This window comes from Pseudophryne corroboree, chromosome 11 (genome assembly GCF_028390025.1).
Source record: "Pseudophryne corroboree isolate aPseCor3 chromosome 11, aPseCor3.hap2, whole genome shotgun sequence".
In the NCBI taxonomy this organism is placed as follows: Eukaryota; Metazoa; Chordata; class Amphibia; order Anura; family Myobatrachidae; genus Pseudophryne; species Pseudophryne corroboree.
This window is the reverse complement of record NC_086454.1, coordinates 329,031,333-329,050,584: the sequence shown is the minus strand read 5'-3', so window position 1 is coordinate 329,050,584 and position 19,252 is coordinate 329,031,333. Positions and strand designations below refer to the sequence as shown.

Here is a 19,252-nt window from a genome sequence, read left to right as displayed (position 1 = left end):
AGCTCGTCCCCTTCATCCTCTTCTTCCTCTTCTTCCTCCTCCTCCCTTTCCTCGGCGGTGTCCGACATAAGTAGCACGGCGAAGGCGAAGAAAAGGGCGATTAAATACGCCAAAAAGGCGGCTGGGAGGCAGGAGAGGCATAAGAGGCGAAGGCGGGTTAGCAAAGAATCTCGCAAGGCTAGGAAGCGGCGCGACTTGCCAGGCGTGGTTCGCTGCGAATATACCGCTGTCATGCGAGGGCTTAGGGATAGCTGCAGCAAAAGCATTCGTAGGGGGGACTACGTGGATGTCTTCGTCTTGACGAAAGGCGCGAAGAGGGAGTTCAAGGCAGCTACCGCTAAGAAGGGCATAGGGGCCGAGGCATTTCGCACGTTCGATAACTGGCTGGCAGGTTTCTGGGTTTTCGCGGCTTGTTACCTTGAGGACAGGCCAGACGAGCATATGAATGTCATCCGGTACCTGCACCTCGTGCATGATATGCAACGCACGTCGGCGGGTGACGAATGGCGTAGATATGATGAGGAATTCAGAGAGAAACAGGACGGGTTGTATGTGATGGACTTCGGGTTCAAGGACGTGGAGGTATGGCTTAGGGTCACCAGGGCCTCACAACAGGCCAAGGAGCCCCGGGGCACAGGGGCGGACGGACACCGGGTCGGGCCGTCCGCCCATGCGCCCGGCGGGGACGGCGGGTCGGCCAAGCCAGTTAGGTCGGCCGTCCGGACTGGGAAACAGACAGGAACGAAAGGGTTATGCTTCGCGTTTAACAACGCGGCATGTACCTACGGCAAGCAGTGTCGGTTCCGTCACGCTTGCCTCCATTGCGGGGGTTCCCACCCGGCCTCCTCCTGCTTCAAGAATACTCGGCAGGGTCCCCGCGCTAAACAACCCTACTCTAGAGGAGCACCCGGCGGGAGTGCTCCTCAGGGCGCCAACGCCAATTAGGTTAGAGGCTATGCGTAAATGGTTGAGTTGGTATCCGAATAAGGAGGATGCCGGGTTTTTATACGAAGGTTTTAGTTTTGGGTTCCGCTTGCCTGTTGCAAGCGAGGTTACAGTTAGGGCGCAGAGGAACCTGCAGTCGGCTCGAGCTTTGCCTTTAGTATTGCGGGAAAAAGTCGATAAGGAGATCAGGCTGGGCAGGATGGTGGGGCCTTTTGCTTCACCCCCCGTGGCTGATCTCGTCATCTCCCCGGTGGGGGTGGTGCCCAAAAAGACACCTGGGGCCTTCCGTCTGATCCAGCACCTCTCCTACCCACCGGGGGCCTCGGTCAACGACGCTATACCTCCGGGTCATTGCTCGGTGGTATATCAATCGTTTGACGAGGCGCTCAATTTGGTCCGCAGCTACGGAGCTGGGGCCCTCATGGCAAAGATTGACGTCGAATCCGCGTTCAGGTTGCTACCCCTCCATCCGGACTCATTTCGTTTTATGGGTTTCCGGATTGGATCGGAATATTTCATCGACAAATGTTTGCCGATGGGATGTTCCGTTTCATGCTCGTATTTTGAACGTTTTAGCACCTTCCTGCATTGGTGCGTGGAGTCTTCGTCGGGTGGGCACGGCGTTGCCCATTACCTCGATGATTTCCTTTGTACGGGTCCGGCGGGTTCGCCGCGGTGCGGCAACCTGCTTTTCAGTATACGAGCATTGTTTTGTCACTTCGGAGTGCCAGTTGCCGAAGACAAAACGGAGGGGCCGATCTCTTGCCTGTCATTTCTAGGTATCGAGATCGACACAGTGGCAGGCGAGTGTCGTCTGCCTTTGGACAAAGTGGCTAAGCTTCGCGAGGCCATTGGCCAGTTCATGGGCTCGCGTAAGGTTAAGCTGCGGCAGGCGCAATCCTTGCTGGGCATGTTTAACTTTGCTTGTCGGGTCATCCCGATGGGCAGGGTTTTCTGCCGGAAGCTGGAAAGAGCAACCGCGGGGTGTGCCAGGCCGCACCACTTTGTACGGTTGCCAGCCGAGATAAAAAGAGATCTGGCAGTGTGGGCCTCGTTCCTGGAAGATTTTAACGGGGTTCGAATATGGCAGGCACCGACGGTAGATAGCGCCAGATTGCAGCTTTTCACCGACGCGGCAGGGGCATCCGGTTCTGGGTGCTATCTTGAGGGATCTTGGTGCGCGGCATCGTGGCCAGCGGAGTGGCATCAGGCGGGTCTCACTAGGGACCTTCTGCTCCTGGAGCTTTTTCCCATCATGGTTGCGCTGGAGATTTGGGGCGAGCGGCTAGCGCATCGCAGCATCCTGTTCAGATGCGACAATCTGGGCGTGGTGCACGCGATTAACAACCAGAGGGCTAAATCGCTGGTGGTGCTGCGGGTCCTAGGGCAGTTGCTGCTTACTTGTCTGCGCAGGAACGTGTGGTTCCGCGCGCAGCATGTGCCGGGTCTGGAGAACGGGGTCGCTGATGCGCTATCGCGAGGGCATTGGGATAGGTTTTACTTGTTGGCTCCCGAGGCCGACCAACGGGGTTTTCATTGTCCCGGTTATGTCTGGCAGGTCATCGAGCCGGACTGGAAGGTTTAGCACTGCGCTCGGTCGCGCCATCCACGCTTAAGGCTTACGAACAGGCCTGGAGCGAATAGGAAGAATTTGCTAGAGGACGGAAGCAACGAGGTAAGAGTGGGCATCGGATGATGCTTTCTTTTATTTGGCAGCTTTATGTTTCGGGTAGGTCGAGAGCGGTGGTGTCCCGGTACTTGGCTGGCATTGCGTTCTTCTGCAGAATTAAGGGTGTTCCCGATCTGACGAAAAGCGGGATTCTGCTGAAGGCTATGAAAGGATGGGCGCGCGTTGCACCTACGCCGCCTGACAGGAGGCGGCCCATTGATGCAGCTTTGCTGCCTGACATCATTGGGTCGGTGGGAGCCATCGCATCGTCTATGTTTGAATCGCTGCTTTTTAGATTGGCTTTCTCTATGGCCTACCACGGTGCCTTTAGGATTTCGGAGTTGGTAGCGCCTTCTAAGCAAACGGATTCGCGCATGCTGGTGGGGGACGTGGTGGTGAGTGGGAGGTCCTTGCTGTGCAGATTGCGACGCTCTAAGACGGACCAGGTGGGGAAGGGCCGATGGGTCACCCTGGTTCCGGCACTTGAGGAGAGCATATGCCCAGTACGGCTGGCAGTGCAGTATGAGGCAGTAAGGCCCGACTGTCGGGGGTCGTGGTTGCTGCACTATGATGGGCTGCCAGTAACAAAGTTCCAATTTCGGTGGATGATGGGTCGCGGTCTGACGAGCTTGGGCCTTTCCCCCTCTCACTTCGGTACACACTCCTTCCGCATTGGGGCTGCTACGGCGGCAGCGGCCGCGGGTTTTTCGGGAGCCCAGATCCAGGCGGTGGGGCGATGGAAGTCGTCCTGTTATAAGCGGTACATTCGCCCCGTCGCCTGAGATACTTTGCGTAAGCGTAGCTGGCATCAATAAGTTAGAGTAAGATAAGGTTTGCTTGGTTTATGCATATGTTATGTTCACTATATGTTGGTTCGTTTACCCGTGTGTGATCCTACTCAGGGATTAGCCACTTGCCGCTGCGGGCGTGAGCCGGCAGCGGGGGTCTGGAGTTATTTTGCTATTTTTGCCTGACTTGACGGACTGAATTCTAATCATTAATTAGGCTAATCTTTGCTATCAAAGTCCCTCAGCAGGTTTTTATGCTTTCACCTCCAGCTGAGTTATTTCATGTTTTACCCTCTTTTTTATACCCCCCCCCCTCCTGTTTGATTTCGTTTTGATTTTTTTTTACCTTTCCCTTAAAGTCTTAATGCTTTGCTTCAAATTTATTAGAATATCGGGAGATCGGCTAGGCCGTGACTGCTGCGACTTAGGAAGCTATCAACAAAATTTTTCTTTTTGGCAGATCCTTCAGGTTAACGCAATTTCTATTTCTGGTATAGATTTTAGTAACACATTTTACCCCTTTTCCTCCATTCAGGTTGTTTCGCTGATGGCTTGTCCGTTTGGGTGGTTGGCCACTCTTATGTCTTTTGGGCAGCTAGGTTCTTGGCCTCTGATACGGCTCAGAGGTTCCCTGGAGGTCAGGGAATCAGATGGCTTGGTTGGCGAGGAATGATGTGGACAGATCTATTGAGTAGATTAGTCAGTCAAGCTAGGAAGCATGGTGTTCCCAAGGTGTTGGTTGTCCACTTAGGTGGCAACGACCTGGGGAAGAGGACTTCCTTGGAGCTAAGGTGGGCCATGATACAAGATCTGGCAAAGGTGGCCGCAGCATGGACCAATTGCGTATTGGTTTTTTCCCTGATGGTGCCAAGGTTGAGTTGGCGCGGTGTGGAGGACGGACGCGTAATAGATGAGGCCAGGATAAAGGTGAATGGGGCGGTGGCGAAGTGGGTCTTGGCCCACGGAGGCAAAGTGGTTCGCCACCCTAGGATTCGGTTCCGAGACAAACACCTTTTTCGGCCTGATGGTGTACATCTATCCAATGAGGGGATGATGTTTTTCCTGGAGGATCTGTTCCTAGTGTTGCAGGAGTTAGGTTAGGTTATGGTGGCGGTGCGAGGACTCTGGGAGGGAGTCCTTCGCTTTTGGCGGAAAAGAACGGCAGTTTGTAGTTGTATCGCTTATATAGGTAGTAAGTTTCAGTTTATTTGGTTTAGGTGCACTCACCTCCATCGACTTAATGGCCGCTCGACCACCCATCCGGGAGGCAGCGGCAGGGCACCCAGGAGCGGTGGGAAGTCACTGTGGGGGTTGTGTTGACACCTATTACCGGTTTTGATAAGGTGTTGGACGGTTTCGGTCAGTTTACCAATTTAAGTTTACCAATAGTTTAATAGAGCCGTTCTTTTTTCTGCCACCATTTTGCCGGGTGATTCGGCAGCTTAACAAATTTTTCCATTTACAGGTTTGCTATGGTTAGGGTCAAATAAATAGCTAGCAATTTTTCTGCCAAAATCATGTCTCCGTGTCTTTATTTACTGGTATTAGAAGGTAACTAAGGTTTACTTTAATAAAGGGGGTCCACCAAATATCACTAGGATGTTTAGGAGAAAGAATTGACTGCATAGGAGAGGAATGGGTTAAACATCCTGTGAGGGGTGGAACTAGCTGTGAGGTAGTACAGCCTTAGGAAAAGGGGGAGGGTTAGGGTATATATAGGCTGCAGTGGCCATTTTGGGCCTCTTTGCTGTTTGAATTTCCTTCCCGCCCTCCCGCCCTATGGGATAGAGGTTGTTTTGTTTGATGCGGAGTGCATTGGCGTTTTTAATTGCTGGCTGGTTTTCATTCGTTGGCTATTTATAGGCGGAAAAGAACGGCAGTTTGTAGTTGTATCGCTTATATAGGTAGTAAGTTTCAGTTTATTTGGTTTAGGTGCACTCACCTCCATCGACTTAATGGCCGCTCGACCACCCATCCGGGAGGCAGCGGCAGGGCACCCAGGAGCGGTGGGAAGTCACTGTGGGGGTTGTGTTGACACCTATTACCGGTTTTGATAAGGTGTTGGACGGTTTCGGTCAGTTTACCAATTTAAGTTTACCAATAGTTTAATAGAGCCGTTCTTTTTTCTGCCACCATTTTGCCGGGTGATTCGGCAGCTTAACAAATTTTTCCATTTACAGGTTTGCTATGGTTAGGGTCAAATAAATAGCTAGCAATTTTTCTGCCAAAATCATGTCTCCGTGTCTTTATTTACTGGTATTAGAAGGTAACTAAGGTTTACTTTAATAAAGGGGGTCCACCAAATATCACTAGGATGTTTAACACTTATTCAACACTTTTTCTTACGCTTTCCAAAATGTTCATAATCTCTCTCCATTCCAGCTACTCTCAATCAGAGCTGCCGAGACATTGGGTGGGTGTGACTTCCCTGTTAGAAATGAGGGGGGGAAGGGCATGTGCACCCCCCTAAAAAGGCACAGGTACACTTTATTCCCCTCGGCACTCATGCTCTATGTGTATAGCACCTATTGGAATATTTACCCCATCTTCATGTGCTGACATTTTGGAAATGTTTGTTTTGGTGGTTTTGTCAAAGGCAGAAGTAGCAGGGTCCTCCAACAGCACAGATTATGGGCACTGAAAGATTGTAATGTCACATGCATCTCTGCATGGAACAAAGGGGGTGATTCCGAGTTGTTCGCTCGCTAGCAGATTTTAGCAGCATTGCACACGCTAAGCCGCCGCCCTCTGGGAGTGTATCTTAGCTTAGCAGAATAGCGAACGAAAGATTAGCAGAATTGTGAATAGAAATTTCTTAGCAGTTTCTGAGTAGCTCGAGACTTACTCCTACATAGCGATCAGCTCAGCCCGTTTCGTTCCTGGTTTGACGTCACACACACGCCCAGCGTTCACCCAGCCACTCCCCCGTTTCTCCAGACACTCCCGCGTTTTATCCTGACACGCCTGCGTTTTTCAGCACACTCCCAGAAAACGGTCAGTTTCCGCCCAGAAACACCCACTTCCTGTCAATCACACTACGATCAGCAGAACGATGAAAAAACTTTGTTACGCCGTGAGTAAAATACCAAACTTTTGTGCTGATTTACTTGGCGCAGGCGCACTGCGTTCATTGCGCATGCGCAGTTTGCGACTAATCGCTCCGTAGCGAGAAAAAAAAAACGAGCGAACAACTCGGAATGACCCCCAAAGTTCACACATCAAAACTACTGTCTTTCTCCCCCTCTATAGACACCTACATAGACAGCTCAGCATTATGGGCCTAAATCAGTAAGGATTGCAAATTCTGCTAAAGTGCAATCCTTTTGCTAGCATGCTTACCGCCGCCTCCCCCCCTTGATAAAGCAGAAATTATGTTCGCATCTCAGGAGGCCCGCCGACATGTTCCCGATAGCAGCCGCCACGACCACGCCCCGTTTGGCTAGCTCTGCCCCCGCAAAGCTCCGATTCCGCCCTGGAAAACGGAGCGTTGCCACCCCCCGCCCGTCTCTGCCTGATTGACAGGCAGAGGCGATCACATTTTCTGCCCAACCCCGTAAAAAAGTGCAGGCGCATGCGCGGGGCTTTCGCAAAAATTTAATTAGCCCCTATATACCATCATCTACGTATTAAAAACAAGAGAACTGAGAAACTAGAGAAAATAGAAACAGAAAGAACATTACAGTGCAACAAAGAGCTTGCTATCTATATGTGTAAGTAAGAGAGAAGACAGTAATGCTGGGTACAAAGCAATCATTTGCGGAAACACTCATTAATCACTGAAAATGTAAAGTCCCACCATTCACTTGTGACCTTCTCAGACTCCCCCTCACCTTTTTGGTGTAGTCCATAGCTTTCAGGATGGACAGGTTGAGTGTCTCCAGTGAAGAGAGGACATCTTCATAGTCCCCCATGTGATTCGCAAAATAATCTGCAAAGACATTAAGAAAGACAGCAGACATTATGGACTATATTATAATAAAGGTCTGCCGGAGTGTAATAACGCATTATTTTGCCCGCAAATGGCTCAGTGGCATATATTACAGATGTGTAGCGTAACAGGCTGAAAACCTGGCCATGCAGATATCACATTTATCTTCTGACTGCCATGGCAGCAAAGGGTTAAACCTTGTTCCCCACCATCAATATAGTGTAGATAACATGGGGGATCTTACCACAGAGCTCTCTGGTGTCCACATTACTGCAGCCGGGAGAGAAGGAAGAGAAAGGAGAGGGAAATTAGTAATATTAGAGAACAAGCCAGTAACTTGCTATTTGGCCAGTAACATAAACCCTGTCGTTTAAGTCACACTGGTACCATTAATTTCCAATTAATCAGATACTAATTAATGGCCTGATTCTAATTCCCCATCAATCTATAAAGAGGTGGCGTCCGCAGATATAAAGCTCAGATAGCCCCTGGCAGGCCGTCAGCAATGTTATGGGTTGATGTATGATGGAAGTGTGAAAGCATTCAGCATTTATGACTGTAACAGATGGCTGTGAGGCATCATTAAAGAATGGACATTGGTATGCCGCTGCAACTTTAACCCATGAGGGCCGCACGGTGCCGAATGCAGACGACTCTGACTGCAACTGCTGAACAAGAGTGAGTTGTCAGACCAGCACCTTGACGACAGAGAATACATAAGCAACCCCTGTCTGCGGATGGCAAGCATGTTATAGAAACAATTACAGTGAGAGCAATGCAAGGATTGAAAAGATAATTGGATTTCAGCCTAGGGACCTCAATTATAGCAGAACCACAGGCATATTACCTGGGCCCGCTCACCTGTCCTCTCTAGGGCTGGAAAATCTCATTATACTAAACCAGCTGAAGAAGGAGACAACGAGAGCAACACACAGAAGGGTCTGTATGAGACGGAAGCAGATTCCCCCTGGAAGAGACAGGATTACTGACGTACCACAGCTGGTTAACAAAAAGATTCTTCCGGCACGGGAAGAGTTAACAGGTTAATTCAACCTGAAATACAATCCTTATCCCAGAAGGACGGTGTTGTCTGATAACAGTGCCTGGAAATTAAATTAAAATCTTTGATGCGAAGGGATGTTAATTACTTCCCAAATGAGAATAACGAGGTGGAGAGGGGGGCAGCGCTGCAGGAAGAGGGAATGATTTACTACAGGCGTAGCCAACCTGAGACTCTTAAGATGTTAATCAGCTACAACTCCAGCGGCCGCCTGGATAGATGTGCTGGGCATTATAGTCAGTAGCAGATGTTGCTACGGGCACACAGGATATTTGCCCGGGGCGCCGCCATCCGGAGGGCGCCGCCGCTGTAGCAAGATCCGCTACTGGTGGTGCCCCCCGGTGCTGTGCTGTCACAGCTGTGTGGTGAGCGATGCACCGCACTGCATTGTGGGAGCGGCACATGGACACTAGGGGTCATAATTGACCTCTAGTGTCTATGCTGTGCTATGGGAGAGACGTCATGACGTCTCTTCCGTAGATCCGAGGAGCGGCGCCCGGAGATGGAGGTAAGCAGCGGTCGGGAATCAGGAGCGGGGATGGTGAGTATTAATTAATTAATTATTTTTTGTTTTTTGTAAGCGGCACAAACGGTGGCACAACTCTACAGGGGGCACAAACGGGGGCACAACTCTACAGGGGGCACAAACGGTGGCACAACTCTACAGGGGGCACAAACGGGGGCACAACTCTACAGGGGGCACAAACGGGGGCACAACTCTACAGGGGGCACAAACGGTGGCACAACTCTACAGGGGGCACAAACGGGGGCGCAAATCTACAGCTGGCACAAACGGGGGCACAACTCTACAGGGGGCACAAATGGGGGCACAAGTCTACAGGGGGCACAACTCTACAGGGGGCATACCTGACCACACCCCTTTATGAAGCCACTCCCCTATTTCCGCCCGGGGCTCCACAAGGGCTAGAACTGGCCCTGACTGTAGTCCATCCACATCCAAAGGGCCATGTTTTACCTAGTTCCAATCCTGTACGTGACGGGTCTCCATTTGTAGGTATCCGGTCTTTAGGTCGACACTCATTAGGTTGACCACTATTGGTCGACAAGCATTATGTCGACACGGTCAATAGGTCGACACATGAAAGTGTCCACGTGAATTTTTCACATTTTAATTTTCTTAAAAAACGTTTTCATACTTTACGAACCCCGTGGACTACAATTGGGAAGGGTAACCTGTGCCGAGCGTAGCGGTAGCAGAGCGAAGCACCTTGCACGAAGCACGGCGAGCAAAGCGAGCCATACGAGGGGACACGGTGCACTAATTGGGGTTCCCGGTCACTTTACGAAAAAAACGACACCCAAAAAATATAAAAAACTCATGTCGACCTAATGACCGTGTCGACCTAGTCACTGTCGACCAATAGTGGTCAACCTACTAACTGTCAACCTAGTTACTGTCGACCCTATAATCCACACCCCCATTTGTATCAGCGGCTAGGATTTCTTTATAGCTACTTTTTCCGCAGAAAACTGAGTAAAAGTAAAGGCAGATATATTACCACCGGCTGGGTTAACATGATGGATAATATAACAGTTTAATGATAGCTGGATTGGCAGGCGATGGTTCTCTCCCCTGAACAAGGGAGACCTTCGTTCTTACTCAGTGTGCACCACTGGGACATTTGTGATGCTAGAATGGAATTTTATTGCCCGTCAGCAGGCTGCGATTGCTCCAATTTACCCCACGCTGAGTGTCTGCTACTTGTCCTTTCCACATTCAGAGAAACCCTGTACTGACAATATGTAATCTCTATGCAAATAATGGATTTTCAGAACCAGCAAGCAAACACTAATTTCACCCTCCATATCCCAAAATCGGTGGTACACATGAGAAGTTAAATTATACCAGAAAATATGCTGGAAAGCACTCTCACCATCCTAGAAGGTTGCTATAATAAAATCATATACAGATGTGTCCTCATACAGCCCTGCCGCAGTCACGCCAAACAGCCCTTCTTGGCGGTCCGAGGTCCCATGCGACTCAGCTTGCGCCAAGCTTGTTTTTCTATCAAATGTGCATCTTAGTTGTACAAATAAGAAAAGTGGAAGCGACAAAACCACTTAACGAGATTGCACTGATTCCGTTGATATGCAACACTTGCACATCTGAGTGCGACGGACTCTGAATCTGAATTTATGAAGAACTACGTTGTAGCGGCCAAATCTATTCTTCACGCCAAGTTCCGCTATGGCACCTCGGCGCCTCTAGTACAGATTTCATGGTGGTCCACTGTGTCTGCGGGGCGAATAAGATGCAAATTGAAAGAATTGGCTGTTACGCTGCACCACTCGGCGCGCCGCAGGGCGTGGAGGGTGTATGAGGACACATCTGTAGTGAAAACAAGTCCTTTTTCTTGTCATATGATCATGGGTAAGTTGTGGCCAGCAGTGTAGCGGTTGCAAGGGGCTTTTAAAGAAACATGCATGAATTTACAGACGTCTTGGGCCAGCAAGAAGCATTTAATCCAGCACTTGACCATATTCATATGCCTTCCTTTGGGACAACTGCTATATAGGCCCATTTGATCGGTATGCAATGCAACGCCTACTGAAGCTTACCCGGATCCTTCCTGGCACCAACCCTGGTAGCTATCCCAGAAGGTCATTGGACTAGGGAATTTTTTTGGAGAGCCTTTACCACTGAGCCATGACCCGGGTTATCAGCGCAATAACCTGGGTTTAGAGAGGGGAATAAGCAGTGCTTGTACCGTCCCCAATGACTGTTCTGTTCTCACCACCACAGTCTCAATGTGATGTTTGGCTAAAGGAGATCTTCCTCTTAGACAGCTTTCTCAGACTGTCTGCACTGCAGAGAGAGACCCAAGAAACAAGAGTCAGACAAAACCTGTAAGGCCATAGTTATCTTCTCCAATTAAACGATTGATGGTAAAACGTTCCATCCCTATAGGTCACCAGTAGCCCCCATCTCAGTTTCCTAGCATCAGACAGAATAGTCGCTGAGGCCGATATTAGGTCAGGAACTATACATCAAAACTGATTACTATACATATGGTATCAAGAATCGCTGGGCGCGTTACCGGAATTCCCACACCTGTCAGAATGCTGACCTGGAATTCCGACAACCGGAATCCCGGGTGTCGGGGAAGGTTAATCAGCGGGGGGAGGGTTAGGCTGTGAGCGGAAGTGTTAGGATTAGGCTGCTGGGGGGAGGGTCAGGGTAAGGCTGCTGGGGGGAGGGTTAGGCTGTGAGGGGTGGTAGGGTTAGGCTGCAGGGGAGGGTTGGGGGTTAAGAGTTAGGCTGCAGCCAGAAGTGTTAGGGTTAGGCTGCTGGCGGGAGGGTTAGGGTTAGGCTGCTCGGGGGAAAGTTAGGCTGCTGGGGGGGGGGGTTAGGCTGCTGGGGGGAGGGTTAGGCTGCTGGGTTAGGGTTAGGCTGCTGGGGGGAGGGTTAGGCTGCTGGGTTAGGGTTAGGCTGCTGGGGGCGAGGGTTAAGGTGCATACACATGGTGAGATATTGACTATCTCCGATTTTGACTTTGCGATTTCCCCTGAACCACTGATACTATCTTTATTTGAGATTTTTACTATGTGAGATTTTGACTAAGTGCCAATTTTGACTATACTATGTACTAGATTGTACACAATATAGTCAAGATTGCCTTGCCTGCTTTTCTTGTGATACCGACCCCACGGCAGCGTGCATCGGTATCGCAAGCTGTGTACACACGATACGATTTGCACTAACTTTCCTTAAGATTTTTACTATATAATCGCAGCGTGTGTATGCACCTTTAGGGTTAGGCTGTGAGGAAGGGGGTTAGGCTTAGGCTGTGAGAAGGGGGTTAGGGTTTGGCTGCGGGGAAGGGGTGATTTAGGGTTAGGGTTAGGCTGCAGGGGGGGAGGGTTAGGGTTAGACTGCGGAAGGGCGGTAGGTTTATGCTGCGGGAGAGGAGGGTTAGGGTTAGGCTGTGGGGTATGTTAAGGTTAAGTTGCAGGGGGGAGGGTTAGGCTGCGGGGTATGTTAAGGTCAAGTTGCAGGGGGTGAGGGTTAGACTGGGGGAGGATAGGTTTATGCTGCGGGAGGGGAGGGTTAGGCTGCAGCTGGGAGGGTTAAGGTTAGTCTAGCTGAGCGCCCCTGTCAGGATTTTAGACTGTTGGAATCCTGGTGTCGGTGTTCTAGCCGCTGGCATCCGGACTGGCGGAATCCTGTACCCAACCCGTTATATGCATTATAGGAAAGAAAACAGCTTAATGCTTACTAATTGTTCCATACAGCAACCTTCATTACAGTTTGTTGCATGTGTAACACCATCTACGGATGCCGGACGTTTCAGGAATATAAAAATCACATCATTCAGCAAAATAAAAATGTTAACTTTGTTCCAATGTCACTTACTGTATGTACAGTATTTAGCATTTTAGCACTTATCCCATGCTAACAAAATACTGTACTGTAGTATTATGCAGAAACACACAAGAAAAAAAAAAAGACAGTTCTAGATAGCCATCTGGGTAATTGCTGCAGCGTAAAATAGATGTGTAAAATAAGGGAATTTAAAATTAGAGACTGACTACACTACATAATTTGTTTTACATTCAGTTAAACAATCTTGGGGCGCTATTTATTAAGCTAAAGATTCTGGGTCCCTCTGAGAATCTCTTTATGATTGCAGAAGCATACCCAGTAGCTTTCTATGGGGACTGTGAAGTTTCCTACTTACCTAGATCAGAGCTTGGCAACGTTAGCTAAAGAATATGTTTTTCTGTAAGTCACTGTCACGGTTTTTTGTTCAGGGTTTAGGTGAGACCCTTATGAGCCACCCTCTCCCCTAGTTGCCGAGGCTCTCTCCTTTTGGGGAGGGCCAGAGGCTGTTTCCAATCCCCAGGGGGAAGCTTCGGCCAACCTTGGGGATACACGAGGGCAGGGACGTGCAGTCAGGGGAGGCAGTGCCTCCCCTGTCATTAAGGATTAAAATAATACAAAGAAGATACTTATGACACATATACTGTGTCATAAGCATCTTCTTTATCCTTTATATTATTTGAATCATTTTTGTTGTGTTAAAAAAAAGTTTTAAACGTGTTTCGGAGGCACCGCTCCCGGTGCCTCCTGCTGTCTGTGGGAACGAGGCGGAAGCGGGGGGCGGGGCCAAGCATCGGCCGTAAAAGACCATTGAAAAAATCCCTGTAAGCGGCACCCACTGGAAGTGCCGCTTTGACAGGGGCGTGCCTTCAGCCCACATGAAAGCACGCCCCTGTCACTAATGTTGCTGTGATTCGACAGTGGGCAGAGCTGGAGTGGAAACCCGTCCCCAAACTACCTCCCGTCTTGGGCCGGCTACCGCTCGCGCCCTCCCACCCCGCCGAGCTTACGTCAGTGAGAGTTCTTACATAAATGCGATTCCCCCCTGCGCCCCCCCCCGCCGCCGCCGGAGAACACAACCGCGGCATTACGTGTTGTATGGCCGCATGGGACTGTATGCTGCAGTCAGAGCCGATCATGGTTGGTGCGGAGGGGAGGATTTCTCTCCGTCCTCTGTTCTTGGTGCCCTTACCTCCAAGCTCCCAGCCATGGTAACAGCGCGGCCAGCACACGAAGATCAGCGCTGCAGCAGGTCAGTAATTTACTTGCTCTCACCTTGGGAGTGGGAGTGGGGGTGGGGGTGAAAAAGTAGCACTGTATCGCAGGGTGTCATGCAATGGAGGATACAGCGCACCTCAGATGTAGAGAAATGGGAAAACTGGAGGTGGGGGAGAGTCGAGGACTAAACTAACAGCACAAAAGAGGGAAGACAGAGTAGTGTGTGTGTGTGGGGGGGGGGGGGGGGGGGGGGAGTAGGATGGAAGTATGAGTCAGGGAGGGGAACAGAGATGGCATGAGTATGAAAATATATGTGTATTGGACAAGTGTGTACAGGATTTTCCCCTACCTCCAGTCTCCCTCTTCCTCTGAGCTGCGCTGTATCCCATTGCGCGCTGCAGCAGGTTATAAGGAGTACTACTGTATGGTGTAATGTGACTTTCGGACACTAATGTGGTGTAAAGTGACGTGCAGACACTACTGTCTGGTGTAACTTGTATAAGGAGTACTACTGTATGGTGTAATGTGACTTTTGGACACTACCGCGCGGAGTAATGTGAATTGGAACTATTCTGTGGCCACGCCCCTGCCACCATATTTATGGCGCACGCTGTCCCTTATTTTGCATTTGCCCGTGTGGCCCCAATTCTCTTTCTGGCACAGGGCACCAAAATGTCTAGTTACGGCACTGGTCTACCCCTTTGTCCTAGCCCCGCTGGATAGTGCAAGAAAGAGACGGGTGTGAGCTGCCGGAGGAGCGGGACCTATCACTTCCACTCTGGCTGTCCGAGTGTACGTCATGTGTGAGCTGTAAAGAGGTGAGATCCTTGTTCATCTTATACTAACTTATACTCGCCGAGTCCCCTCTACACCTATCCTGCCCACTTCTTCCCACCACTACTCCCATCCTGCCACCCCTTCTATTAGTCCCTGCCTGCCCCCTACTCTGCACGGGATGCAGTTAAGTTCCCGACGGACTGGATCCCGGCGGGCGATATACTGATGCCGGAATCCTGAAGGACACCACAAGCCCGGCGTCTAAATACAGACGCCGCTCAGGATACCAGTATCAAAATACCAACAGCCGGATTCCCGAATGTCCTTTTAGTGGGACGTGCTGGTGTCCTGCTGCAGGGGGGTCAGGTTTAGGCAGGAGAAGGAGGGTTAGGCTTAGGGTGCAGGAACGGGAAGGTTAGAGTTAGGTACCGGGGATGGAGGGTTAGGTTTAGGCACATAGAAGGGGAGGTTAGGCACTAAGTGGGGAGGGTTTGGTTTAGGCATCGGGGAGGGTTAGGTTTAGGCACCCACAAGAGACGGTTAGGGTAGGGTGCATGGGAGGGTTAGGGTACTTTACAGGGACCTGTCGGCATTCTGATGGTTGGGATGCCGCTGTCGGTATTCTGACCGCCGGGATCCCATCAGTATTTAAATCATACTAAACCCCTCTGCACTACTATTAGCAGTAGCGGGCATTGGCTCTGCGGTGGTAGGAATCTTTGGTGGGACTCGACAGTCATTATGGCTGCAGTGCCTCACCAGTCACTGACCTCACCGCACGCCACTGCACGAGGGTCCCTCTGCGCTTCGGCAAGGGGGGATCCACAGTCCCTTTTTCCCCTCAGTAGGCCTTTTGGCTCTGAGGGGTAGGGGAGTAACGGTGCCCTTCTCCTTTCGGAGAGGGTCCAAGAACCTACGCCCCCAGCACGTTTGGTCACAGACACTGGGTGATGAAGCCACGCACCTCGGGCTTCAAGTGAAATAAAAAAAATAATAAAAATAAATAGGCATTATTTCTGTATTATTTTTGTAACTTCTGCTATCACATGTGGGGCCACACGTGAGTACTGAGCAAGTCAAGTCCATATCCAGAAGTAAAGTGATAACTTTAGCTAACACTTTATTTTATAATGTTTGTAACCTTAGCCAGCACAAGCTTTTATTGGCACCTGGCATACACCTATTCATAAATAGTCAGGGGGGGGGAAAAACATAAAAAATTCAAGTGTGTTAATTTTCATTGCCAGACTGCAGATATTCATAAAGGGGTGGTATTCATGTGACCGGCGGTCTGCTGACCGACAGTCACATGACCTCCTCCACCATCCCGACCCCTCACTATCCCGATGGTCGGCATGCCGACCAACAGGGATTATTTCCACTCGTGGGTGTCCACGACACCCATAGAGTGGGAATAGAACCCGTGGCGACCGCAGGTCGCCACCGAGCCCGCAGCGTGGAGAGCGCAGCGAGCCCGCAAGGGGCTTGCTGCACTCGCCCCTCCGCGCCGGGATCCCGGCGTCGCTAAGTTGACCGGCAGTCGGGAGACTGCCGGTCAGCCATACTACACCCTCATAAAGTGCCCTCCTATAGGTGTGAACTCATACACCTAACACCTGTCTTCACGCAGCAGCAGATCTTGGTACGTGCAAGTAGGATTTTTGTCCGGGGCGCCGCCTTCCGGGAGGGTGCCGCCGCCGTGGCAAGTTCCACTACTGGTGCCGGTGCTGTGCGGTGCACACTCCCGCATTGCATTGTGGGAGCGGCACATAGACGCTAGAGGTCATAATTGACCTCTAGTGTCTATGCAGTGCTATGGGAGAGACGTCATGACGTCTCTCCCATAGATCCGAGGAGCGGCGCCGGCGGCCGGAGACAGAGGGCAGCAGCGGTCGGGAAGCAAGAGCGGGGATTGTAAGTATTATTATTTCTCTAACGTCCTAGTGGATGCTGGGAACTCCGTAAGGACCATGGGGAATAGCGGGCTCCGAAGGAGGCTGGGCACTCTAGAAAGATCTTAGACTACCTGGTGTGCACTGGCTCCTCCCACTATGACCCTCCTCCAAGCCTTAGTTAGATTTCGTGCCCGGCCGAGGTTGGATGCACACTAGGGGCTCTCCTGAGCTCTTAGAAAGTTATAGTCTTAGAATTTTTTTTTTTCAGTGAGACCTGCTGGCAACAGGCTCACTGCAGCGAGGGACTAAGGGGAGAAGAAGCGAACTCGCCTGCTTGCAGCCGGATTGGGCTTCTTAGGCTACTGGACACCATTAGCTCCAGAGGGATCGACCGCAGGCCCAGCCTTGATGTTCGGTCCCGGAGCCGCGCCGCCGTCCCCCTTACAGAGCCAGAAGCAGGAAGATGGTCCGGAAAATCGGCGGCATGAAGACATCCTGTCTTCACCAAGGTAGCGCACAGCACTGCAGCTGTGCGCCATTGCTCCTCATACACACTTCACACTCCGGTCACTGAGGGTGCAGAGCGCTGGGGGGGGGCGCTCTGAGGCAGCAATAAAAACACCTTGGCTGGCTAAAATACCTCAATATATAGCCCCTGGGGCTATATATGAGGTAAATACCCCTGCCAGAATCCCAAAATAAGCGGGAGAATAGGCCGCGAAAAAGGGGCGGAGCCTATCTCCTCAGCACACTGGCGCCATTTTTCCCTCACAGCTCGGCTGGAAGGAAGCTCCCTGGCTCTTCCCTGCATTTCTACAATACAGTAAGAGGGAAAAAGAGAGGGGGGGCACTAAATTGGCACTGTATACAGTATAAGCAGCTATTAGGGACATAACTCAGTTAGTCCCTGTATATATATAGCGCTCTGGTGTGTGCTGGCATACTCTTACTCTGTCCCCCCAAAGGGCTTTTGTGGGTCCTGTCCTCTATTTGAGCATTCCCTGTGTGTGTGGAGTGTGTCGGTACGGCTGTGTCGACATGTTTGAGGAGGATAATGATGTGGAGGGGGAGCAGATGCCTTTAGCAGAGATGTCACCCCCTGCGGGGCAGACACCGGAGTGGATGGTATTATGGCAAGAAATGAGTGCACGTATAGACTCCTTACATAAAAAATTTGACGACATGCCGACTGTGGGACAGCCGAGTCTTCAGCTCGTGCCGGTCCAAGGGTCTCAAAAGTCATCAGGGGCTCTAAAACGCCCGTTATCTCAGGTGGCACAAGTAGATGTCGACACGGATACTGACGCCAGTGTCGACGACGATGAGTCAAATTTAATGCCCGTTAAGGCCATTCGCTGCATGATTGAGGCAATGAAAGAGGTGTTAAATATTTCTGATTTACATCCAGGTACCACAAAAAAGGGTATTATGTTTGGGGAGAAAAAACTACCTGTAGTTTTTCCCCCGTCAGATGAATTAAATGAAGTGTGTGAAGAAGCGTGGGCTTCCCCTGATAAGAAATTGGTGATTCCTAAGAAATTACTAATGGCGTTCCCTTTCCCGCCAGAGGATAGGTTACGTTGGGAAACACCCCCGAGGGTGGATAAAGCGCTCACACGTTTGTCAAAAAAGGTGGCACTACCGTCCCAGGATACGGCCGCCCTTAAGGAACCTGCTGATAGAAGGCAGGAGGCGATCCTGAAGTCTGTATATACACACTCAGGCATTATACTCAGACCAGCAATTGCGTCAGCTTGGATGTGCAGTGCTGCCGCTGCATGGTCAGATAACCTGTCAGAAAATATTGACACACTAGACAGAGACACGATCCTGTTAACAATTGACCATATCAAAGACTCAGTCTTATACATGAGAGATGCACAGAGGGAAATCTGCCGGCTGGCATCTAAAGTAAGTGCACTATCTATCTCTGCTAGGAGATGCTTATGGACTCGCCAGTGGACTGGAGATGCAGATTCCAAAAGGCACATGGAAGTTTTGCCTTATAAAGGGGAGGAATTATTTGGGGATGGTCTCTCCGACCTAGTTTCCACAGCAACGTCTGGGAAGTCAGCATTTTTACCCCATGTCCCCTCACAGCCTAAGAAGGCGCCATTTTATCAGGTTCAGTCCTTTCGATCCCAGAAAAATAAGCGGGGAAAAGGAGGGTCTTTTCTGTCTAGAGGCAGAGGCAGGGGAAAAAGGCTGCAGCAAACAGCAGGTTCCCAGGAACAAAAGTCCTCCCCCGCTTCCTCTTCCAAGTCCGCCGCATGACGGTGGGGCTTCACAAGCGGAGCCAGGTACGGTGGGGGCCCGCCTCAGGAATTTCAGCGATCAGTGGGTTCGCTCACAGGTAGATCCCTGGATCCTTCAAATAGTATCTCAGGGATACAGGCTGGAATTCGAGGCGATTCCACCCCGCCGTTTCCTAAAATCCGCCTTGCCGATTGCTCCCTCAGACAGGGAGGCAGTGCTAGCGGCAATTCACAAGCTGTATTCCCAGCAGGTGATAATCAAGGTACCCCTACTTCAACAAGGCCGGGGTTACTATTCCACACTATTTGTGGTACCGAAACCGGACGGTTCGGTGAGACCCATTCTAAATTTGAAGTCCTTGAACACATACATAA

At 50.7% G+C, this 19,252-nt stretch overlaps 1 protein-coding gene across 1 annotated transcript in view; it reads right to left on the bottom strand.

The window, feature by feature from the left end:
• The window catches only part of NECAB2 (N-terminal EF-hand calcium binding protein 2), a 358,564-nt gene that overhangs the window by 181,876 nt on the left and 157,436 nt on the right, over positions 1-19,252 (bottom strand). Inside the window, exons 4-5 of the mRNA XM_063945739.1 lie at positions 7,575-7,600; positions 7,233-7,330 (exon numbers count right to left, since the gene is read on the bottom strand). Of these exons, the coding sequence (XP_063801809.1) occupies positions 7,233-7,330; positions 7,575-7,600 (124 nt within the window). The remainder of the gene's footprint in view (positions 1-7,232; positions 7,331-7,574; positions 7,601-19,252) is intronic.